Source organism: Sorex araneus, chromosome 5 (genome assembly GCF_027595985.1).
Source record: "Sorex araneus isolate mSorAra2 chromosome 5, mSorAra2.pri, whole genome shotgun sequence".
Lineage (NCBI taxonomy): Eukaryota > Metazoa > Chordata > Mammalia > Eulipotyphla > Soricidae > Sorex > Sorex araneus.
In genome coordinates, this window is record NC_073306.1 from 215,328,996 (window position 1) to 215,355,083 (window position 26,088).

The following is a 26,088-nucleotide window of genomic DNA, read 5'->3' on the forward strand; positions in this document are numbered from 1 at the left end:
ATCATACAGCTGAAGAAAGTGAGTACCATTGGGGGGCACACATGTACACATGTCACTGTGAAGTTGCAGATCATGCATTATTAAAAGTTTTAATTTCTACCGTCTTAGGCATTTTCATGATGAACTTTACAGTAGAGATACGCCTAAATATGTCCGCCTCCCATTTTGACTTTATGCTTTCTTTCTTTTTCATCTCACCTTAAAATGAGGGTCTGCAATCTTTACAAACAAATGATCTGAAACAAAATTCAATTCACTGGAGAGTTCAAAGACATCTGGTGGAGTTATTTCCTATGCAATTAGACCACGAGGTTAGCCAATTCCCTGAAGAAAGCTTCTCTACAGTTGGGTACCCAGTCATTCCTACATTCATCAGCTCGCACAAAATGAGAATTTCTATTCATACAATGATACGAAATTATGTATAACTGTGACCTGATTTTCTAAGACCATTTGCATTATAAAATTATGTGTCTCCCATGATTTTAAAAAAATGACAAAAATGACATCCTCTAAAATTCTTTTCTATTTCTTTAGGTTCCATCACCACAATTTATGTCTACTCACAAGACAGTGAACTTAAATGTCCCTCACATTAATCTCCAGGGTTGAGGGAACATTTCTGTACAAATATAAAGTATGTAGAATGTGGCTCTTGAAAACATTTTCCATTTGAATATGAATATGCAGAAATATTTGTGAGAATTAGTGAAGATATTAAATGCTCCCCTTTGGTCATATTTGTTACTGTGAATTTTGGAAATACTGATCGGTCAACAGACGATGTTTACACCCACCCCTGCTCTGTCTCAACTCTATACTTTCACTATTTCTAATCATTTTTAATTAAATTTAGCTAGAAGTCGACAATTAGGAACATTTATTCTGAAGTTAGGGACATATCATGCTGTCAATAAGTCACATAAACAAATTGTCAGCACATATAAGGGAAACCATGCGTGTGAAGTAAGATGGCAGGATGTAAACAACTATGCTTTGTTCTGACTTGAACATGTACCCAGAGCCAGGATATTTAGACTGTTAGCAGAACAGACACACCGTTCAAGGCATCTCTCACTCAGCTACTGAATAAGAATGCAATCTATTTGCTATCATGAAATATGCTCTTAAGTATGAGTCATGTTTTGGTTACACACAGTTCAAAAGGAATTAAATCAATGGTCATATTTTATGTCACAAGCATAGAACCATCAAATCATTATTAAAAGTATTGCAAAATTTTTCCAAAAAAAAAAACCCCACATTTTTAACTTTACTACGCAGAAAACCCCATGGCAACACTCCAAAACAGAGAGCAAGGGATTTTAGATGGCAAGTTGGGTGTCACAGGAAACTTACCAGAAGTCTCGTCTACTCTCTCGTCCACAATGTGGTCCTTCTGATGAACCCATTCACTGTTGCACTTGAAGTAGATCTGGGTAGCAGGGCTGGCTTTACAATAGAGGTTCACAGGCTTATTCTTCACAATATAAGCTTCTTCTGGCTCAATAAGGAAGTGTGGGAGAGGCTCAGGTGGATCAGATGGGAATGATTCTGGGAGTTCATGAAAAAAGTCATCATCTAATAAAGAAAGAACAAAGTTGTAAATATGCAAAGCATCCTATCCAGTTGCCTTTCACTTGATAAATTTAAAAAGGAGTAACTTACAGACGATCTATTTAAAGAATTTGAATGCCTTCTATGACGTCAGGCAGTTTGGTCTGTTAACTGACCAAATCCTACATTCATATATAGGATTTATAGAAATATTCTCAATTTTGTGCACAGCAAAAACTCAACATCATAGAATAAATACCCTTCCCTTAGCAAACAGTTAATAAGAGCTCAACTAGGACCAGAACTGCAGTTTGTCCCCTCATAGACGGTGGGTTTCCAGCTAAGTCGCTATACCTCCAACTCTATATTATTACTCAAAGAAATGAGAAAAACATAAGCATCCCAAATAGAAGAAAACCCTGTGAAATGCATAAGGTGCATAATCATTAAACTTCTCCAGGAGAAGACCAGGAATTCTAGAAATGTAAATGAAGGGTCTTTAAGTTTAGACTCAAGCCTGTAATTATTTTCAAAACATATAATTCATGCATTTAACCACAAATATTCTCCGTCCTCAGAATTACCCCTGTGCTGAAGAGAAAGAGGAACAAGTCAGTCTACGGCGAGCCTAAAACCTAGAAACTAGCTGGCCTTGTTTGGGTCTTGTACGGCAAATGTTATATGGGAACTGGAAGTCCAATCTCTTCCCACCCAGAGGTTCCCACACACATTTGACCTAAGGATCCATTTTCAGGAAAAAAACAACAACTCCCCCAGAGCCCACTGGCAGTGTACCTTCTCTAATGCCCCCCAGCCAGCCAGCCCCACTCATTCTTCCCAACTCACTTCCAGCTTTCCCGCTAGCACGACGCAGCTTTTACCAAATCTTGGAATTCATGTTATTGAGGGATTTTTGGCTTTTGGGGGGACACCAAGCGATGCTCAGGGGCAAATCCTCTCTCTGCACTCAGGAATCACTCCTGGCGGTGCTTGGGAGACCACATGGGACACTGAGGCTCAAGCCTGGGTCTGCCGCATGGAAGGCAAACGCCCCACTCGCTGTGCCATTGCTCAGACCCGAGATTTGCGTAGTGGTGTCATATGAAGAATGCCAGTGTGCTCAAGGGGTGGTTTAAATTATTCCCTCACAGTTTCATACATGGCCTTGGTACCATGCCCAGCCATGAAAATTGGCCCAGATGGCGACTGCTCACTATAGGGTACGGCATGAGAGAAAGAATAAGCACCTTAATCTGTATGGAAATGGCAAATGTAAATATTGATTTAGAAATGTAGTGGCATCATGGTAATTATCCTTGTGTGAAAGTAAGTATTTAAAATCATTTTTAAAGCTCCAAGAGACGGTATGAGGTTAAGATGCTCGCCTTGCATGTGCCCAGTTGTGGTTAGATCCCGAGCACCACAAATGGTCCCTGAGCACCATCAGGAGTGACTGAGCACAGAGTCAGGAGAGAGTCCTGAGCACCTCACTATAGCCCCAAACAAAAGTATGATTTGTCTAGAGTAACCTCAGAAATCAATAACCCAATTCTCTTCAACCAAAATGCAAAAACCTTCAGACCATTTAAATAGTTAAGACTCTTCTGTCTATACATTCTTAGCATACAAATATTCATGAATATTTGGGTCCTCTGCACTAGGCATTTGTCTCACATTAGATTGTGGAATCTATTTTTCACCATTGGCAGTTTGATGTAACTATTCTCAATTTTCAAAGCAAGAAATAATGACAAACGTTTAACACTATTCTGAAAGCAATTTGAAGGCAGTGACTGCATTATTCCTATTTTTATCTTCATAAATCTATTATGTTGCCAGAAACATTATAGGAGGTCAATCAAAATCTTATGAAAGTACTAATATTATACACATGATAACTCTGATTCCCAAGAGACTTGACAGAATTTCAGAGTTTATGGTGAGATATTTGTTTGTAATATAGAATGGCATAGCAGTAGTAACATCAACAGACTGGTCTGGTTGTAAAGTTTGTGAGGCTTGGTCCAGAATGAAAATCCAGAAAGCATCGATGGAAATGCATTAAGAACTTGCAGCTGGTGATAATACAACATTAAAGCAATGATGACCACGCTCTTGGAACACTCACATTCCAAAATGCTGGTTCTCTCTACAAATGTCAGTTACCTAAGTATTACACATATCGTAGAAATATTGAGAAGTGAAATGGCATGTTCATTAGTGCGTACTCATCTTACAAATTAATTTTTATTAGTGTCTACAGGTGACTGAATGTAAGTGTCTCTAGGGGAAAGAAGATTAAGCCATTAGAACGGGGAAATCAGGTTCCAATTAAATCACTTAGCAAGTATATTTTCAGTGGTTTGTAAGTAAGAGTATCACTGTCACTGTCACTGTCATCCTGTTGCTCATCGATTTGCTCGAGTGGGCACCAGTAACGTCTCCATTCTGAGACTTGTTGTTACTGTTTTTGGCATGTCAAATATGTCACGGGAAGCTTACCAGGCTCTGCCGTGCAGGCGAGATACTCTTGGTAGCTTGCCGGGCTCTCTGAGAGGGGCGGAGGAACCCAGGTCAGCTTTGCTCTACCCACTGATAGCAGCCCGAGTAAGTAAGAGTATAAATTTATCTATTTATCTATTTATGACTTTCCCAATTTGCTTATTTAAGTGGTAATGCAGGGCCTGATCCCAAAGAAGCAAAATCCCTGTCACACTGAGGTTAACTCTTTCAAGTCCTGGAAGACTTTAATACTGGCAGATAACGAAGTTTGACATTCTACCATGAAAGAAACGATTAACTATAAACTATTAACAATCAAAACTGTGAACTGGTATCAGTTCCTGGGCTGGAAATTTATTTAGCTATAAAAATAAACCAGCTTTCAGATACAATTACGGTTCGGACACAATGAAGGAAGCTATGAAAGAATGACCTGCTTTATCATTTGCTCTTGGTGACCCCAGTTATGCCCAGCTCTCAGGGCTGTGCACTGACAGACTGTCCCTGGGAGCCGGGGACCGTACACGGTGCAGGTGACCAGACGCAGGATGGTTGCATGCCAGACAGGGCTGTGCACTGACTGTCCCTGGGAGCCGGGGACCGTACACGGTGCAGGTGACCAGACGCAGGATGGTCGCATGCCAGACAGGGCTGTGCACTGACAGACTGTCCCCTGGGAACCGGGGACCGTACACGGTGCAGGTGACCAGACGCAGGATGGTCGCATGCCAGACAAGCGCCCTGCCCGCGGAAGTCCCTCCCCGCACCCAAGAACAACTTTATTCTTCACCAGGAGGATAAGTGAGTGCATCTTCTCGACTGTAGCACTGTAGCACTGTCGTCCCGTTGTTCATCGATTTGCTCGAGCGGGCACCAACAACTTTCTTATTAATATCAATATCTCCAGACTCGACTGACAATTTCCACTGGGATATAAATATGTGTAAACCGCAGTCCCCCTGGTGACCTTGCTTCTTATCCTGATGACCAAATGCCACAGAAGGACTGCACACTCCGGGAGTTGGTACTCCAATATGTTCCTCACATTTATCTGACCAACTGCATTGTTAACTAAGCTCTCCACATACCGTTTCTTCAAATTAGTGAGATTCCATTTTCAAGGCTGTTTTTGGTTCTATAATTGAATTCAGCAATAATGTTATAATTTGGCCTTAATTGAAAGACAACAGCACAATCATTAAGCTCCTTCAAGGAAAGGACTGAGCAGTGGCACCTCACAGCCAGGGGTGCTGGGAAGCCACAATGCCCGTGTGCCACCCAGAGTCCCCCACAGGCTCTCCCCAGAGCCTCCCCCTTCCCTGCCTTCGTTTCCTTATGCTCCTCTAATCTCTCTCAGTTTTCAAATTCCTACCAGCATTTGGTAATAGTGCTGTCATATTTATATTTACAAGGTAAAGTGCAATATTCTCTGTTACCTCATAAAACCTTTTGTTTACTTGCAAATACTTTATGAGATACTTTATGCCACATACTTACTATTTTAATGCATTTTCATCCTACCTAATACTTGACAAGTATATATGATGATGTGAACATCGATCTAGGAAACTTTCAGTTGTTGTTTTTATTTTTATATTGCAGCCTTGATTTTCATCAGTTTAACACATAAGTTTCTATATATCTGAACCATAAAACTTGCACTATTATTCCCTTATCATAAAACATAAGACGATTATCTTTTTGTTTGAGACCTTAAGCATATTCTTCTGAAATGAAATTTACTTCCAAATGATTCAAGAACAATTTAAAATGAATGACTCAAAGTTAATTTTATCTGCATTTCAGTGCCCATCCATCAGAGAGATAATTCATGATATATTGCAACAAATGGCAGCTAGAATTAACTACTTCAATGAAACAGCTTATTCTAAATATTTTTATCAAGCATTCTTTGGAAGTCAAAGCATATTATCTTTATTTCAAGAAATTCAGCAATTTATTAATTAGTTAAATTTAAATAGCCAAATACACAATGTTTTAAATGCACTAGATAATATGGAGTTACTAAATAATTTCTACAGAAAAAAACCTTTTCATTCTAGTTTCAGGGATTACTTGTTTGTTCATGCCCATACATATTAGTGACATGAAGTCAACATGCTCTCTGGTGCATCCCGGGGAGAGAACACATCCTCATGCACAAGCCTAAACATGCGTGACCCATGTTAGTGGTATGAACTCTCCCATTCTCGCTGATGATCTCTGCCTCTGCCATGCTGTGTGCTCTACACTGTGCACTTGGAGAATTTTTTAAAAGTATACTTAGGCTTTTATTCACATAATTGAATAAATGCAATATAAGACAGTTTCCTTTTGCCTATCAAGTTTCCTAAAAGCATGCAGAAGGATTGATGACTACATGGGACATGTTCATTTACATATAATGGTTCAAACATAAATTGACATAATAGTAGAGAAAGCTTGGCCATATAAATAAACATTAACTCTCTGAACAGCTTTGGATAAGTCATCTTACTTTCTTGAATCAACGTTGCAACGTTAATGGATATTTATGTACACACATACACATAAACACCTCATAAATATATAAGTACATGCACATATGTTTACTGCAGCATTGCTATTAAAAAGAAAATGACATCTTACAGCAAAAGACAGCTGGAATTAACTCTGAATAACCATTTGTCAACTGAAAAATGGTTGAATAATTATTTATTACACATTCTCCCAATAAATAAGAGACAGAATTGTACTTGCTGTCCTAGAAGGTATTATTTCCAGAAAATATAAGCATTGTTTCAGCCAATATGCTTAGAATCAAGCCATTTTTTTGGGAAAGAAGAAAGAAGGCAGGAAGAAAGAAAGGGAGCTGGAAGGAATTGCGTGTGTGAGTCTGTGTGTATATGTAAGTTGCTGTATGAATAGATACAAGAAACACAAGGTAAATCTTACAAACATGTATAGAAAAAAAAGCATGCAGAGAAAACCTTTACTACTGGGTAAAGCAGGTTTTTTCAAAGGTTAAATTATGAATGTTTTTATTTTTATTATGTCTGAGTTTTTAGTCAAGTTGAAAGGTAAATCAAATAAATCAACATTTCTCGAGTATGTCTGAAGTTGCTTTTAGCTTTCCAGCCCCTCCATCCGGAGCACACGTGGGTAAGACACAAGTCTGTCCTTCCCCTGTTCCCTAGTAGGCAAAGGTCGTGCTGGTCACCAGTTACCTTCTTTGGCTAAAATTCTATGTGGTCTGATACAGAGATGGCTTCATCCCAAGTTTCTGAGTCTACCATTAACAGGAATGCCTGTTTTTCACACTTTCACTCTGAATTTATGCTTTATTGTGAAGATCCAATTCATTCAATACTATTTTTTTTTATGTCACTCCATCTTCATGCTTGCAGTTTAATTAGAGATATCTGCTGGGACTCTGATAGTTTCCCTCCTGTAAGAGGCCTTGCTGGTCTCCTGCAGAGTGAGGAAGTCTGTCTCTGTCCCTGGTTCCTGCCATTTCCAAGACAATGTGCCTTATGGTTCTCTGATGGGTTCCCTCCCCCCAACCTGGCCCTGTTTATTTTGACTTTAAAGTGCTTCATTTTAGCACTTTTGAAAGACTTGTTGTATCCCTAGATGCAGTGAGTTAAGACCAGTTAAACCATTCCATGTTTCTCAGTGTAGGAGTTAGAGAGCCAGGACTTAAGGGTATACAGCAAGGAGCCACAAAGGTGCAGAAGCAACAAACCAAACCGGGAGAAGCAATTTAGCTGATGTACTGTGGGAAGGGGGGAGGCACGGGGCGGGTCTCAGGAGGAGGGATGTTGGGGTTCTGGGGGGCGGTGCACTGGTGATCCTGTGGTGTTGGAACTATGAGCCTGACAAACTTTACAGGCTCTCAAGCCACAAAATCTCAATAAATAAAATATACAATAAAGGAGTCACAGACCCAGCAATTCCATTTCTCGGCATCTACCCCAATATCCCAAATATTCTCTCTATTAAAAAAAAAAATTGCACTCCTTCATTCATGTAGCACTAGCCACAACAGCCAAATCTGGAAACGAACCACGTGTCCAAGAACAGACGCTGAATAAAGACACTAAAGAGCATATATTCAATGGAATACTACTCGGATGTAAGGGAAAAGATGAAATCACACAATGAGCATCTACCTGGGTGGGATTAGAGGAGATTATGCTGAGTGAAGCTGGCCATAAGGAGAGGGGAAGGTGTAGAATTATCTCTCTCATCATGGATCTAAAGAAGCAACAGAGTCTGTGAACTCATCTGTAGAACTGAGTTTGCCACAAGCCACAGTGGGGTGACAGGGGCAGGGGAGGGCTTTGAATGGGGAGCCCTTTAGCAAGGACGGATGGGAACGTACACTCCAGCAGAGGGTGTGTGCTGGCACAGAGTACAGATAAAACTCTCTCACTGACGGTAATGTGAACCCCAGGAACAAAAATACAGTATTTTCATTTACTTATTTTTGACCACACCAGGCAGTGCTCATGCCTTTCTCTGTGCTCAGGGGCCACCCTTGGCAAGGCCGGGGGCTCGGTCATACGGGGCAACACGGATCAGAATCAGGTCAGTGGAGAGCAAGGCAAGCACCTTACCTGCTATACGATCCCTTCAGCCCCCAAATTAAATACTTTTCAAGAGTTACAAGCCTAAGCATTATTATTAATTTCACAGGTGTGAACTTAAGATAACTCAATAATTATTACAGAAATCATCAATTGCCAATAGAAAAATACTGAGAAATTAGGCCTAATTTTTACCAATTAACTAAAAGTATCGTTTGTAGCTTATTTGATCCTTTCAGGGGAGGGAACGTGGGGCCACACCCAGCTGTGCTCAGGGTTAAATTCTGACTTTGCATACAGGGCTCACTCCTGGCAGGGTCCAGGGAACTGTGTGTAGCCCCAGGACTGAAGCCAGGTCAACTATGGGCAAGGCAAACGCCTTACCCTTGTACTATCTCTCCAGCCCTCACTCACAGCTTACAGCCAGCGGGTAAACATTTGAATAGTCACATATTATAAAACATTCATATGTTCTAGGTCGGTCTCTAGAAATTCCCTGGAAAACTAACTCATTGTGGTGGTCAGCTCTACGTTAAATCACAAAGAAGAGATCCTCATTGATGCAGACAAACACTAATTTAGCAGTCACTTTGAAGGCCTTCTGTGGGTGTAATTAAATTCATAATGCATGATATTAAGACAAGAAGCTACTAAAGATAACCAGAGTGTGCCTGACTCATTAGCTGAAAGATCATGAAAGCAGAGCCGGAGTCTCTCTGGGGCCATCAGGGTGACTGAGAGAACGTCAGGGTCTGTGGCCGGGCAGGCTGTCGCACTGGGCACAGCTTCACTGACAACATGCCTTATCACTCAACACGCTTGGATAGAAGTTCTTCTTAAGGTTTTCCTTCCTAAATCCTGAATATAAGCCACCACAATCCTCTCCCACTGCGCTCCGCTCTTACTTCTATTTTCCGCCCCAAGCAGCAGCATGCTCAGAGTGTCAAGAAGTTTTTATGTCCTTCTTTGATGCTCAAGTGTCTGCATGGGCTTCCGGGAGCTTACTATTCCCCATTCCGTTTTAATTGCTGTGTCTAGACAAGTTCTGCAGGGGAAGGAAAGAATAGAACAAATATTTGCACACATACAATATAAACATACATATAAAAGACAAATATAAAATCTTTGCACAAAACACAAGACAGATATATAAAATACGTTTACAGCGCAACCTTTGCACACTCCATCCCGGTTTCCGTACTTGGAACTAGGCATCCCTTTCCTAAGCAGTTGCCATGGTGCTGCCTCGCATTTCACTGCCACGGGCTGAGGGAATTCTCTCCCTGATAAAGGTGAACCAACTGCCTTCTGAGTGGTAAATAATATCACACATATCTGGTTACAGTGCCGTCCCCCCACCCCCAGCCTTTTTTCAGACTCGACTTCACCATTCCACAGCCACTGCCTTGAAATGCCCTCCTCTCTCTGGGACTGTGCATTGACTTCAGATTGATCCCACTTGTCTCTCTGACCTTGTTCACTCCGTGAGCAAAGACAGACACTCACCGAGTCCTCTCACCAAGTCTCCACACGGCATCTCCGCCACAACACTGTCTTCAAGAACCACATCCTGTCGCACACACACAACCCCCCACCCCAAACCCGCCCCGTTTATAGAAACACCGCAGTGCCTTTGCAGGGCAGCAGCAGAGTCAGACTCCCCCTCCAGGCTGCCGATGCCCACTCCATGTACGCGGCATGTCTCATCTCTTACCCAGACTCAGGACAGAAAGTTCTACTACCACGGAACTCACCAAACCCAGCCTCACCCCTATCTTTGTCTTTTGCCTTCTTTACTCAAGGAAAAACTTCCCTTGCCCCTTAGGTGTTGGTCTCTCCTTTCCGGCATTCCTCAACGTCCCCGAAGCTGTGACCAGCCCCTGTGCTACACACCAGCCACAGACAGCAGCTCTAACTCAGGGGACAGGCCACTTGCCTTCAGCCTTTCCACCTGCAGAGTGGGGCCAGCCAGGGACAAGTTTCGCAGACTACTCTTCTAGACAATTCCGTCCAGATTTGAGATGATGGCTTCCTGGGAGACCATGACATTTTATTTTATTTATTCTTACTACCTACCACGAGCTGAAATTAGATTTTATTTTCGATTGATCGTTGTTAATTTTGTTTTTCCCCCTCCCATAAAACTGTTCACTTTTGTGATGACAGACACTCATCTATGTTTTTCAATACTCTACCTTCAATATAAGGATAGAGGAAACATAGCCTGTATGACTCTAATTTCTCCTATTTTATTTTTATTGTATGTATTTGGTTTGGAGGCCACACCCGGCAGTGCTCTGAGCTGACGCCTAGCTATGCACTCCGGGGTCACTTCTGGCAGGCTCGGGAGATGGTGTGAGACTTGGGGGGATGAGCCACAGCCAAGGCAAGTGTCCGACACACGACTCTGTCTCTCCAGCCCCTCGTTTCTCCTTCTGACCCAACTCCTGATTCCCAACTATACTATCACTTTTCCAGTCAAAGCATACTGTCCCCTGTTAGATGCCCAAACGGGTCCATCTCTACACGGACTGCGGTGTATAAGCTCTACGTGGGGTCTCAATGAAACCCTCTTCTCTGATCACCAGTACTGAAAAAGAACTATCGACCACCTTCATTTAAGTTATTACAAGAACTTTGTTACTGATTTTCTTCGCTTCTCACTTTATAGTTTCAATTTCATTCACAATATTAGAATTTCCAAATTAAAGGCGTAAGCTTAACATCTTCTGCAGGAAATTTTCAGTATTCAACAAAACATGGTCAAAATTCTACTTAAACTTCAGTTTATTCATCATAACTCCACCAGAGCCAAAACTAGTGATTCCGTATTCAATAGATGGGTTTTTTCTGTTTAATAAATGAAGTTTTCCATTTTAGTACTTACTTACACTTTCTTTGAAAATAACTTATCATTCCCTATTTCTTCAATGCCTAGTTCACCATCACTTGAAAATTTATTCTTAATTCTTCCAGCTAAAACCATTCCTTGTTGCTCTATTGTAAAGTTTCTTTAATGACCTTTGAAAATTCCAATCATTTCTATATCTATAATTACTATATGATACAGTTCTATCATTCAAATAGGAATTTCTATAATATCATGCGATTTTTTGCTATGATGGATAGTGTAGCACTGTAACACTGTCGTCCCTTTGTTCATTGGTTTGCTCGAGCGGGCACCAGTGATGTCTCCACTGTGAGACTTGTTGTTACTGTTTTTGGCATATGGAATACGCCACGGGTAGCTTGCCAGGCTCTGTCTGCCATGTGATCGAGATACTCTTAGTAGCTCTCTGAGAGGGACGAAGGAATAGAACCCAGGTCAGCCACGTGCAAGGCAAATGCCCTACCCACTGTGCTATTGCTCCAGTCCTTTGCTATGATACAGTTCTATAATTCAAATAAGAAGTTCTATAATAGCATTGCAATTTTAACACATCTAAAATTGATTACCCATTTAGAGAACAATGTAGGAAATTAATGCAGCACTTTGTGAATTATAATAACTAAAATAATTTATTATAATTACATACAGAGATATAAATATATGTATAGAATATATCTGTATATATTTACATATTTTAAACTATGATAGAAATTTTCAAATATACACGAAACAATACAACAAAAGTCTCAATTATCCACTCCAAGGTTCCGAGGAATTTGAACAATGTACCAATTTTTTTTTCATAAGAAAAAGAATAAAGCATTGAGAATTCAAAATATTGATAAAGATTTATCACAGGGCTAGACTGAGATAGTTAAAGGAAAAAAAATCACCAAATTAAAGATAGGTATTAAATTTATAGTATTGAAAACTGTGATGACAAAATCAATTGCAAAATATTGAAAAGAAGAATATTTGGGTATATGCAAAAAATTAAGCCCTAGAATAATGAGGACATATATTTGAAAATTTTACATGGTGTTGATGGAATGTCAGGGTTTGAGATTCGTTTCTATGTGTCTAATTGCACCACTGAAAGCCCAGTGTCGCTCCCCACCAACGGGGTCCCTTGACCCACACCTCACACTCCACTCCTCGTCCCTCCAGGAACCACAAAGATTTCAGAGTCTGAGACTTAGCAGACTACTAAGTTTTGTTCTTTGGGGGAAGTTCCTTTGCTTAGTATCTCATAATCTGCACTTAATGCGGCCAGGGGGCCACCATCTTTCACTTCTGTCGTTATTTTAATAAATCACCTCAAACTCCATCTATTGTGTTCCAAAGGACATAATGGCATCTTTTGTGAAGTACGGAAGTCATATTATGTGTATATTATGTGTGTATGTGAAGAGCACATATTTCCCATCACTTATTGATGGGTATTGAAGTTAATTTGATTTTTCTCTCTATTGTGAATAATGCTGTCGCAAACATTGAAAACCAAATATTTATCTCCTTACAGTAGACGCATATGAGCGGTATTGCTAAATCATATAAAATATGCATTTTCAAGAAAGGGCCCTCCATGTGATCTTCTATAGAAAATCTGCAAATTTATATTTTCACCCGCAGATACAAGAGTTTCTTTTTCTCGGAATAACCCTCATCAGCACTTGTTTCTCGTCATTCTCATTGGTGTGAGCACTGCATTGCTCTTCTTAGATTAGAGTTTCACTGAAATAAGAGATGTTGAGTATTTCATTGTGTACTTATGGGTGATTTGCAATCTCTCTTTAGGGAACTGTTTATATAAAGTGTTTATTCAAGACGTCTGCCCATTGTATGACTTGGTTGTTTGCTTTATCGTTGTTACTGAGATGTATGGGTCCTTTATCTATTTTCAATATTATCCCCTTCTTGGGTATATAACATAGAACATTGTAAATCACTAAGCTTTTGTCTTTTGTTATTATTGGGGCTGAATCCCCAAATACATCTCTGATACAGAGGTTATGGCATCTCAGCTGACCTCATATCTGGGTCTTTAATTCATTTTGGATAGCTTTGGTGTATAGTTTTATATACTGATCTCATTTTTATTTATTTTTACACGATAGTGCAGTTTTCCCAGTATAATTTGTTAAAGAGGCTTTCTTTTCTCCATTGTCCGTCATGGTTCCTTCACTACTATAGATTAGATGTCCCCGCATGTGTTTATTTCTGGGCTCTCTGTTCTAATTATCTGTGTGCCGCCATTTTCGTTCAATAACCATAGTGTTTTAATTACTATTGATTTGTAATATAGAAGGAACTCACAGAGTGGGATGCTTCCATTTTTCTATCTCTTAACTTTCTATAATTTTGCAAGGTATTTTGTGGTTCAATGATAATTTTAGAATTGTTTATTCTAATTGCTAGGAAAATGCCATTGGTATTCAACAGGGCTTGTGTTGAATCTGTAGATTGCTTTTGGGAAGATGGCTATTTTAATAGTTTATTCTTCCAATACAGGAGCATGAAATATACCAATTATTTTCTTTTCTTTCAAGATTTATGAATGAGTTGATGGAACAAGACTTATATAAGCTTCTCTGTTGGAGACAGTGGGACCCGGGTGCTGCTACTGGGCTGAAGTACAGGGGGCGCAGGAAGGTCACCCACCTGAGAAGGCCAGGAGATTCTGACCAAAACCAAAACCAAATACCCGTGATCCTGAAATTGTTGGCAGGTTGGCATCTCTGTGGAGCTCAGTTGTAAGCCTCGGGGCCTGGCGGGAGGCTGTGGGCAGCTGCGTGGGTGGACGCGCAGTGGTCAGGGCTCTGCTGGGGCAGGAAGCTGGCCCACCCCCCTCCAGAGACGCTCTGAAGAGGTCGGTGGGACAGAGCATCCGAGAAGTGTTTTCTGTGTGTATCCCTTTATTCTCTTAGGAACCTTCCTCCGCCTCACTGCTTGTGAACAGAAACTCAACGGATTTAAGTGTATTTGCTATGTATCTTGCCACTTTACTGAGTGTGTTATTTTTAGGAGTTGTGTGTGTGCGTGCGTGTGGGTGGGAGTGGGTGTGCGTATGTTAGGTTACCTGGTTTAAAGTACATTTTAAAATGCATTACCATTAAAAGTCTCATGAGATTTCCCGCATAAACTGAGAACCTGCTTAGTAACCCTGTACTGAGAAAATGGTCCTTTAAATTCAGTGAAATTATTTATTCGTAGTGTTCCTAACATAAATTGATAATGGAGTTCTTCATAGAGAAACTTCAATTAAATCTCCGTCTATTCGGGGTTTCTTGAAGCTAAGGATTTATAGATCTAAGAATTTATAGATCTTTCCTCTTTTCATCACTTTCTACTTTCTTCTTCCTCACTTACAACGTTAAGAGCATTCGTCATACTAAGATTATGGCGACATATTTCTTTGATCTAATTCCCTTTGCACTGACACCATCATTTCTTGCTGGAACATTTGAAGAATCTCCTACTTTCTCCCCTTTGCCTCTTGTCTAAGGCCTAACTCTGAAAGTCTCCTCAGTGCTTACCATTCTGCATTTCTTCATTTCCACGAAGACCTACCCACGCTTCTCCGCGGAGAGCATCTCTGCATCTCCCCTCTTGCTGGCACCCCGCCGGGCCTTCTCGTTCCTCGCACGACACAGGACGGACACACATGTGGACTCTCTAGTGACCCCTCACCCCTATTCAGCTCTCCTCATCCTCATCATTTCTTCCAGGAATCATCTCTTCCCCAGACTTCCTTCCCTTCTGCCAACTTACAATCTACCTCTCTCCTGCTCGTACCCTAAAGTTCATTAAGAACGTATTTTTAGTACTGCACTTTAAAATTAATTTTGCAGATAAACAACCTACTCCTAAAATTATGTAAATATATGATAATAGACTTTGGGATTTTGAATTTGGCTACTATGTGTATGCATTTTGACGGTTCATCTAACCTCAGTTTCTGTGAGGAAAATACAAAATAAGACAAAGGGATGCAGGTTACAGAAAGAAATGTGAATAATTTATCATAAAGTTGACCATAAGATCTGATCTTCTGGTTATGATACATGATAACTATTTGTATTTTTATTACAGTGCCTTTATTATGGATATCAAGCTTCTCCCATTTTCCTAAACATACTTGTGTTTTTAATTTTTATTTTTAGAGGGAGAGAGTTTGGGGCCATCCCTAGCTCTGCTCATGAAGCTTACTCTTGGCTGTGTGCTCAGGGATCACTTCTAAAAGTTCTGGAGGAACCAAATGGGTGCCAGGGATCAAGGCTGGGTCATCAGTATGCAAGGCCCAACCTGCTTTTTTAATAACTTTCAACCACACACTTTGCTTTTTAAAAATTTCCAGAGTTAGTGCTAGCATATGCTACTCTGCCAACCACTTTCCTACGTGTTTAGTGTAAGCTAACCATCAAGAATAACACTGCACATGCAAAAAGCTTTCCTGGCTACGATTTTCCTCTACTAATCTTACTGTAATCTTTCTTTCTGATTGCTAAACTAACGCACATAAGTATCTATTTTTATAATCGTAATTTTTACATGGCATGGGCTGTAAGTTGTGGATTTATGGCTCTTCAGGTAATAATTCATTCTGCTTGTTGAGGGGCCATGTTGAGCATGACTCAATATCCCACTCCCCACTCTATACTTATATATTAATCAGGACCCAGTAACCCCTGCCATAAGTTCATTTTGATGCAACAAACAGCGTTCTTGAAAATCTGCCATTTTAAAGACAGCATGCCCAGATTCCGTCAGCAGACGACGAGACTGTCACCATGTCCAGCAGGACCCCGGGTGGGGGGCGTCTCACCTCCAGTGCCACAGGCAGAGCCCACGCTCGACACGGGGCCACAGAATTAAACCTTGAAGAAGCAACATTTCCTTCTCCTTGGGAGACCCATGCATCGACCTCCTTGACATATCACTTCTGAAGCCCTTTAGGCTAATGACCTTCTCCCCTGCCTTTAACCCCTGCAGCTAATTAAATATGAACAAGTCTTTGGTGAAAAGAGTTTTTCTTCAAAGTTACTCGTTCAAAGTTTCCCTTAAGGCATTCTTTGTCACTTTAGCTTTGCCGGCCATCATTGCAAAGAGTTGAAATAGGTGAGCTATTTTTATAGGATTAAATTTTTTTCTGAGACCTAAATCTACCTTGATGCCGCAGATAGAGACTAGACATTGAAATATAAAAATTGGTTCACTAGGCATAGATGTTTATAAGGAAGAAAACATAATGTTCCAAAGTGTGGTCTCATTTAAAGATAGTCAAGCTTTCAAAAAAATCATTTTTGGAAATAGTTCTATTTGGGGTCTGTAACTGCACTCTAAATAAAAATACGCAGTTAATCAAACAGGATACTTTTTTTTTAAATTTCCTAAGCACTGACTTCAGAATTAAACGGCATTCTTGATAGTGTCAGTTTTTCAGAAGAACGCAAAAATAAAGATCAAAGGGAATAAGGAATTGATTCAGGAAATATGCAGTTAAGTATTTCGTTCATTGGCCAATTTCTTTAGGAATCCTTCTACAGTTTCAAAATACATAAAGAACATTATTTTCATTTTGTTTAACTATGTGAAGGTCAGGCGTGAACTTCCGCTGCTGATATGCTCAGCTCCACGACTAGGGCAGGCCCAGAGCTACTGCTGCACAACACCATCATTTGTTCCACCCAGAAAACATTTCTGCAATTTAACTATGACCGTCCAGACTGCGCACTTAAGAAGTGATTAAAGTTTTAGGAGTGATACAATTCTCTGTACTATTTTACATTGCATTGCCATTATAAATGTTAAACTTATTTTTAATTAAAACTTTATTTTTATAAAGTGGCTCATGATGATTTATTACATCCAACATTTCAACAGCAATCACACCACCATTGCACCTTCCCACCACGACTGTTTCGTTTTCCCAACACCAACAGCAGGGACTACATCATTTATTTTATATCGCTTGTCGTAAATAATTCACTATAAATGATCAAAAATATTTCCTTAGAAGTAAATGTGTGAAGACTGTCGTGTCTCACCCTGGAGCAATTATGCCCTCATGTATGTGATTTCTAACACGTGGTTACAGGGTAAGCCTTGTGTGCTAACATGTTCTTGGTGGGGACTGGTTGCCTTCTGCTTACCCCCCTCCCTGTGCGGGGCTACCTGGGCACAGTCATGCAGAGTTTCAGGTGTGAGGTGTGAGTGTGACGTTGAGCTTTGGGACTTCTATAATTTCAAATGGGATGATGCAGCTGGAACTAAATTTTTAACTGGATGGTGACTTAGGGGTCTGGAGGCATCTCTGCAGCTTGTCGATCTCCTTAGGGATTTATTCATGAGTCTCCGGATGAAGCCAGTTAACGAGCTTGCATGCCCCAGAGTGAGATCATGGGTGTGAGGACAGATCTAAGCATAGCCCAGTATGGCCCCAGACTAAAAGCAAAATTAATAATAATAACGTTAGTTTCTAATCATTATCTATATTATACATATGTGATACATATGTTTATGAAGCACTGTATGAGGAAATAAAATGAAACTTAAGATTTCTAGCTCAGGGCTGGAGCAATAGCACAGCGGGTAGGGTGTTGGTTTGCCTTATGTACAGCCAACTCAGGTTCGATTCCCAGCATCCCATATGGTCCCCCAAGCTCCACCAGGAGCAATTCCTAAGGGCATGAGCCAGGAGTAACCCCTGTGCATCGCCAGGTGTGATCTAAAGAAAAGCAAAAATAAAAAAAAGATTTCTAGCTCAAAGTTAATAGTTAAACTTTAAAAAATTATATAGAGTAAAATACTATCTTGAGGGCTGGAGCCATAGCACAGCGGTTGTGCGTTTGCCTTTCACGCGGCAACCCGAGTTCGATTCCTCTGCCCCACTCAGGGAGTATCGAGCCCGCACGGCAGAGCCTGGCAAGCTACCCGTGCGTATTGGATATGCCAAAAACAGTAACAATAAGTCTCACAATGAGAGACGTTACTGGTGCCCGCTCGAACAAAATACTATCTTAGAATACTTTTATTATGGATTTATTTGCACACCACCTTTGTTAATGCTTATCAGACAATAATTCTAACAGTACCATCACTTCACTCTGTGATACATTTAACAATCTGAAAGCAATTGTTACAAATAGCAATTGAATACAGAGAAAGTAAACCACAACAAGGAACATTGATGACATATCATTGTGATTTTTGAAGAGATTAGTATATTTGGTTTATTCTTAGTTTTAGCTATTTAATTTTTGTTTTGAGGAAACAAATCCCTAACAATAGGGGTTACTCGAAGCTCAGTGCTCAGGGATCATTCCTGGCAGGGTTTGTGGGACCATAATGGAAGTCAGGGATTGGATCTGGGTTGCCTCCTGGGTAAAGCGCTGTGCTTACCATACTACCTATCTGTCCTGCTGTTTTATAGACAAATGAGTTTATATGCAAATGTGTATTGGAAAGTTTTCATGAAAGTAACGTAGCAGGAGAGAGCCCGTAGCCGACAGGCAGGGAGAGGCATAAAGGTTAGTGCTCTGGCCTCTGTTACTGGGGAAAAACTGTTTTACCAGTGGTAGAAAGGAAGGAGGGAAGGGAAGGAGGGAGGGAAGAGGGGGGAGGGAGAGAAGAAGGGCAGCGAGGGATGGAGAAGGGAGGGAGGGAGGGAGGAAGAGGAGGGGGAGGGAAGGAAACCAGGCTGAGGATGTTGAGGAGTACCAAGCAGGAAGAGGATCTGCTGACAGGAAGACTGACAGACTTCCTCGCCTGACGGGAAGGCTGTGCCTCGGAACGTGGGTCTTTGAGCGGCCATTCTCAGGAAGGCTCAGAAGGGTTCCCTTTGGTCTTCCACTTCACTGAGCTCGGGAGTGAAAAACAGTCTGCGAATGCAGCTAGTTCACTGACATCAGCAACCTATCATTTCCCAAAGTTTGGGAGAGCAAAGGATTGATTTTAGGGTTCACGGGGGGCAGGGGAGACTCGGGATCACGTGGCTGGCAGAAGCAATATAAATTCACAGCGCTACTAGGAGGGTCCGTGAAGATGTGATGAACTACTAGATTGGGTCACACGTCGACTCCGTCAGGGACTGCTTCATCCTCTCTGTTAAGTCAGGCTGATTTGTTGTTTTCATGCTCTGTTTTTCCTCAAATCTATTTAAATAAGCAGGTTGATACCAGGGTCAGCCGTCTAACTCCCCCTTCCTCTCTCTGGGTTCAACTCAAGTTCCCGTGAAATACTGTCCTTCTGGGCCTTCTGGGCTGACGGCTACCAAAAAAATGTGGATTTAAAAAAGTAAAAAGAACTGAACTAAAATTTAGCCTCCTTATCGAGAATCTGTGACCATGTCAGAGCAGAATCATGGAGTTGCTAGAAAACACTGCTGAGTGTTAGGCTAATCTGGGTGCCATCCCTAGCACCCCACAAGGCCCCCTGAGCCCTCTAGGAGTGATCCCCGAGTCCAGAGCCAGGAGAAAGCTCCGAGCACCGCCAACGTGGCCCAAACAAACAATGATCACTTACGCTTTTATGCTATTCAATGACCAAGCTTTAAGAAAGGCACCCAGTCACAGTTCATAGTTCATGGTTGTTCTCAGTCAAAGCTGTGCCCAGGCTTGGGAATGTGAAAGCAAACTATGAAACAGTTCAGGAATGAGTAGGGACACAGACACAGTATCAAACACAGAACCATCATACTGCTTAATCCTAGGGAGGGGCCCTCCGCAGCTGACCATTCGCAGTCTCACCCCAGGTCCCGAACAGTCAATCGAGGGGATGGACAAGCCAAATGCTTGCACCACCAACTATTATCAACCTCCTGGTGGGCCCAGGGGCCCAGGCAAGGTGCCAGGGTCTAAGCCACATTGGCCTGGTGCAAGGCAAGCACCATACCGAACACATTACCTCTCCAAACGGCCAGCAGCAGTCTGCCATTACACAAACTCAACTCCCCCGGTTCTCCTTGCTTACGCCATCAGTACTGGGAGATGCTGCCACAGGCATCATGGAACCAAGCATCTACAAACTTGAGGTGCTACACCAGCAGGTACACGTCTTTGGATAATTGATTCACTGAACACCAGATTATTTGGCAAAACAATTAGGAGTTTCGATGACCCAAAGGTCATGCAGGAACATACTCTCATTGTCCCCTTAGTGATAATTCTTCAATTTAGTGGCAAAATCAAACTATAAGTAAATTAGTATCCAAAGTAATTGAACAGCTGTGTGTTTTGATGATGATTAATATGTACTATATAAAAGAGGCTTCGGGTCCCTCTTGTTCTCAGTCACAAAAGGCAGAGCAGACACTTGGCTGATGGAATGCCCCTTCTGGGTCCCTCAAGGAAGCCCATTGTTCAGTTTCGAGGGAAAAATACTCTGCGACCATTAGAGATCACGGCTTTGTTTTCTGCTGGTGGAACAAAAGTCAAAGATCTCCAAGCACCTCAGAAGAGCTGACTTAGTGCCTTTTACCTGTGGTCATATTCAGAACAGATCACCTCAGCTTTGTGGGCCAACTGAGCCTCAGCTAGAGGGCTTCCGAGACTGCTTCACCACAGCCCAGTCTTAATCTCTCTTCCGGATCAGTGACTGTGGACCAGCATTTCAATCACCGAACCAGACTCTCTGGGCAAGCTGTCGGGATGACTAATCCGTATACATTCACACCCACATCCACACTCTACCTCGGTCTTTACTTCCTTCGCAATTAACTTGGTTTGGGATTTTTTTTTTTTTAGTTTAGGGTATGTTTGCATGGATACTGACATTCATGGTTTCCATGTCCACCATTAGCTGACCTTTGCACACTGACACGGCCAGCCCCCCTCCAAGAGTCCTTACTTCTGGCCGACCTCCTCGCTCCCTCCCCACTCTCTCTGGCCCGGATTCTGGATTCTGCACTGCACTGCACGGCACTTGTTATCAAGTGATGCTGTCCATACTCTTCCCTTGCCTCTCTGTATGCCAGGGGTGCGTGAGACTGTCTGGCACCTGTCCTTCTGTCTCTGGCTTCTTTAACCCAGCTTACTGACCTCCAGTTCCATCCAACTTGCAGCAAACCGCATGATCTCTTTTTTTCTTGTGGTTATCTAGTACTTCTTTATCCACAAGGCATGAAACTTTCTGACCACTAATCAAAGAAGACCTGCACAGTGTTGGCTTCAAAATGAGCTGGCAAAACGCAAATGCACTAGCTTGGCAAAGACCGCTGACCCCCACAACAAGCCACGGCGCCTCTGGGACAAAGAGGAAATATCTGTTTGATGAACAAAACCACACGTACAGGTGTGGATGATCAGACGCGGGGGTGATTTCAAGAACTCTATTCCATTGCTGAAGAAGGGCACACTTAGTCTTGGAATGATGAGGAGTATCACAGTACTCTGGTATAATGAAACAAAAAGGTGATTTCATCCATAAAAGACTCCATTTTTAAATTCAGAGTATTATTAATTTAAACCTACTGACATGGTGAAATGCATGAAACTGCGATATGTTTTCAGCTTTGGTTTAGTTGCTAAATTTGTCAAACCAAATCTGAGGTTCCCAACAAATACAACACGCTGGTTTTACAGGAAAGGCTCGATGACCCTTGACCCCAGACTATCAGGAAGAAAAAAGAGAAAATGAAAGAAATCGGGGAGGAAAATAAGAAGAGACAGATGGGAAGCAACCGGAGACATTAGTGAAGGGGACTGGGGGACTCGGTGGTGCAGAGAGGTCACACAGCTGTGTAACCCAACCACCGGAACCAGAGATCCGACAACCAATCTGAAAAACAAGTCTGACAAGTGGGCCCGGGATACGGGGGCCCTGGTGGAGGGATTGGTGTCGGAATATCATATACCTAAAGCTCAACTTTATCGATAACTTTGTCAATCATGATTCTTCAACTAAATAAAAAAAATTCAAAATGCAGATCAAGGAGGCAGGCCAGGGGCAGAGGGGCCCTGGGAAGGCTGGAGGGGCTCGTGGACACTGCTGGAAAAGTGTGTGTCTGAACCCAACTATGACAAACTTTGTAAATCTGGAGCTCTAATAACATTTTCAAAATATCTAAAGGGCACTGAGCTCAGAGATCCAGACTGAAGCTTCAGCTAAGGAAGCATGGCTTGAACACGGGTTCTTCCTCTGTAGCTCTGACCTATAACATGGGTCCCACATATAACCTTCATCTGGAAGTTGTTCCTATGATCTGAAGTTGCAGTGAGGATTAAATAAAACATTCTGTAAAAAGTGTACACAGCAATTTCTGGTGCAAACTAAATAAATGTCATCACCACTATACATTCATTATCCTCTTTATCTTAGTCATTTTCTTACCTATCTATTTCCTCATTGAATCATCTTATTCATGAAGCTTTATTGACTTTTCTAAGTACGACTCTTCTAAGTACAAATTCTACATGTAGCACAGTACAAACAAAACAATGTAAGTTATTATTACTTTAAATTTCTAAGAGATCTAATTCCCCACTTGTCTTTTACAAGCACATTCTTTTATTTTTTATTTCTCGATGCTTTGGGAAGGTTTCCACAGTGCCACTTCTATGCTGTCACCGTACTTTGTACTGAACGCTACCAAGTCAAGCTGTGGCAGCCCACCAATAACGCGTTACATCTCTGGACGAGATCTACCTCTACGAGAACTCTAGTGAGGTCCAAACACTCTTGGGGCTGTTGCCACCACAGTGGGCCGGGACCTGCCCTTGCATGTGGCCGCCCTGAGTTTGATCCCCAGTCTAGTCCCCAGGGCCAGCCGGGAGTGACCCCTGAGTGCAACACCAGGAGGAAGCCCTGCGCATCACTGGGTGTGGCCCCAAACAAAAGCAAACACAGTAAAACCTCCCAACACACAGCGATGTGCTGAAATGTCCAATGACCTTTTCAAACGCAGATACATGTCTAATGTATCACAGGTTACCATGACATATCCTATATGGCAGCACATACTAAAACCATTAAGAATAACATGTAATAAAGATACCTGAGTAATCTGGAAAATGGAGCATTTCTATAGATCTGAGCCTGGATAACCTCTTCCCTGTAGGATTAAATGTCATTAATCCCAGAGAGTTTCCCCTTCAGGATTTCTGTATTCTAAAGAATTTTCTGGAAGTAAAATTTTCCTATATTATTTATAAATATTTTTTTCTCCTTTCATTTGGAAATAAGTTAAGTTTTGGTTCTGTGGAATGCTGTAAAGTGATGCTGTTTTAAATGCACACTTTATTTCTGTCACAAATGGACTCTGGAATTACTTTTCCAGTGAGAAAGGTACAAGTTTACATTTGGTACAAAATGATGTCAAGGTAAGCATTATTTTCTAATAATAAATATATGTTATATTGAAAGCATATATTTCATATACGGCTGTCTCATTTGCCAAGGCGTCAAAAATCAGATGGGCCGGACATGTAATGCGATTCAGAGACGACCACTGGACTAGAGCTGTTACCAACTGGATTCCATGGGATATCCAAAGACCACATGACCGCCCACCAACGAGATGGTCAGACTTCTTCGTCAAAACCCTGAATGAACAGTTTGAGGCTCTTCCTGTTCCTGGAGCAAGCAGATATCATTGGGCTACACTAGCATGCGACGGAGACAAATGGAGATGTTACTGTCGCCCGTTTGAGGAATTCAAAGATCAATGGGATGACAATAGTAAGTGACAAGTGATACTGAAAGCAATAATCAATTTACAAATCATACAATTTTCCCTCAAACTTTCATATCAAAGTTTATTAACTGTACCATTTTATCTTGAATTCTCAAGGAACCTAAAGAGAGTTGAGTGTTCAACAATAAGCAAAAATAACAGAAACTCAATGTTTCATTCTTCAATTCTTCAAATCTTGAGAAGGTGCTACATAGTACATAATTTACCATTTAAGTAAATAAAGCAAATATCAAAGCAGTCATATTCTTCATTATAAAATGTAGTGAGTGGCTAGTATCAGGAAGATTTTTGTTGAAGAAAATGGTAGCTGAAATCTGAAATCTAATTACAATATATTTTTAATGTACTTCCATAACAACCCCCCTCTGAGAAGTACAGTCAAATCTACATCTGTATTTCAATTCTTAAACTAGTTTTTGTCACATGTAACAGCAGAACTGACCCCTGTGTTATATTTATGTGGGGGGGGGCATACACAGTGCTCAGGGCTTACTCCTGGCTCTGTGCTCAGGGATCACTACTGGTGTGCTTAGGGGACCAAATGGGATTCAGGGGTGAATTTCAGGCGGATCATATACCAAGCAAGCGCCCTGCCCCTGCTCTGTATCTCTAGCTCCCACTGCAGTTACTATGAAACAATAATCACAGATTTCCCAGAGGCAATGTCTGAGAGAATATTTCTAATTGTCTCCAAGTAAATTTTGCAATTGTATCACATCTACAAGCACTAGAATAAGGTAAGAGAGTGCTATAAATCTTGAAATAACTTAGGAAAATAATGACTTGCATGTGAGCAGTTTAAAACAAAAAGAAACAACAACGAAAAAAATACCTCTTCACAAAACTGTCTCATTTGACCTCTACTAGACCTTATAGAAGAGCAAAGCCACGTGCATCAACCTCCAATTTATACACTGTGCTTCAAGAAACTCGAAAACCTATGCCCAACTCACACCACAGCATTTATAGAGCAGAGCTGAAACTTTTTAGACCTCTAACTCTTAATAGTATGCATGATTCACTTAATTTAAATTTGGAAAATCTAAATAGTTTACATGCTCAATATCTATACTTGCCCACTAAAAATCAGATTTGCTCCCCTTGTTTATAAATCTTGTCTATTGCTCCTAGAAAACTGGAACATACTAGATTAATTATGCTTGCTAATTATATCCATATCTTTGTATTTTATTATTCTAACCTTCATTTGGCTATATAAACTTTTCATGGAGATTATTTGGAAGATTCATGTAGAGTTCATTTGTTTCAAAATAAGGGGTCGACCATACTTGACTCATAGTGGGTGTTCAAGAAATTATCTTTTAATTGACCAGCTGGCATAATAAGTAGTTTGTAAATTGCATTATTAATTGAATATAAATAGTATATTCAGAAAATTATTTCACACTTTCTGTCCTAGAAATGGTTGACAAATTCATTCTAATGAAAGGCAGATAGAGTGCAGTGAATAGAGGCTTTCACAGATGCATTACAGCCCATGAAAATAACCCAGACACAGACTAAATTAGCCTCTGGTATGCTGGCAGCCTGCTCAGCATGGCGTATGAATGCCCCTTTCATGATTCAGAAACATTTTGACATCTAAAATAACATTAACTCAAGTTATCTGTGATGTATGAAATTATAATATATCATGACAGAGTAGTTCGATTGAACGCAGAAGTAGTTGGAAAAGCAAATTCAGTAAGATACAGAGTCTGTTTCCTCTCAATGTAGAGAATCTAAGTAAAACAATCTGAATTTTTATGACATCTTTTTTAAACTATCAATTTCAATTTCAAAACAGTTTAAAATATTTCAAAATTATAGACAAGCCATGCAAATTCAGATGCTTTTATGATACTAGTAAATAGTTTCAT

The 26,088-nt window shown here is 41.0% G+C and overlaps 1 protein-coding gene across 2 annotated transcripts in view; it reads right to left on the reverse strand.

Moving 5' to 3' along the window:
- Positions 1-26,088, reverse strand: part of UNC5C (unc-5 netrin receptor C) — a 370,789-nt gene that overhangs the window by 163,705 nt on the left and 180,996 nt on the right. For both annotated transcript variants that reach the window (XM_055139055.1, XM_055139054.1), the window contains exon 2: positions 1,360-1,581. In XM_055139055.1, the coding sequence (XP_054995030.1) occupies positions 1,360-1,581 (222 nt within the window). The remainder of the gene's footprint in view (positions 1-1,359; positions 1,582-26,088) is intronic.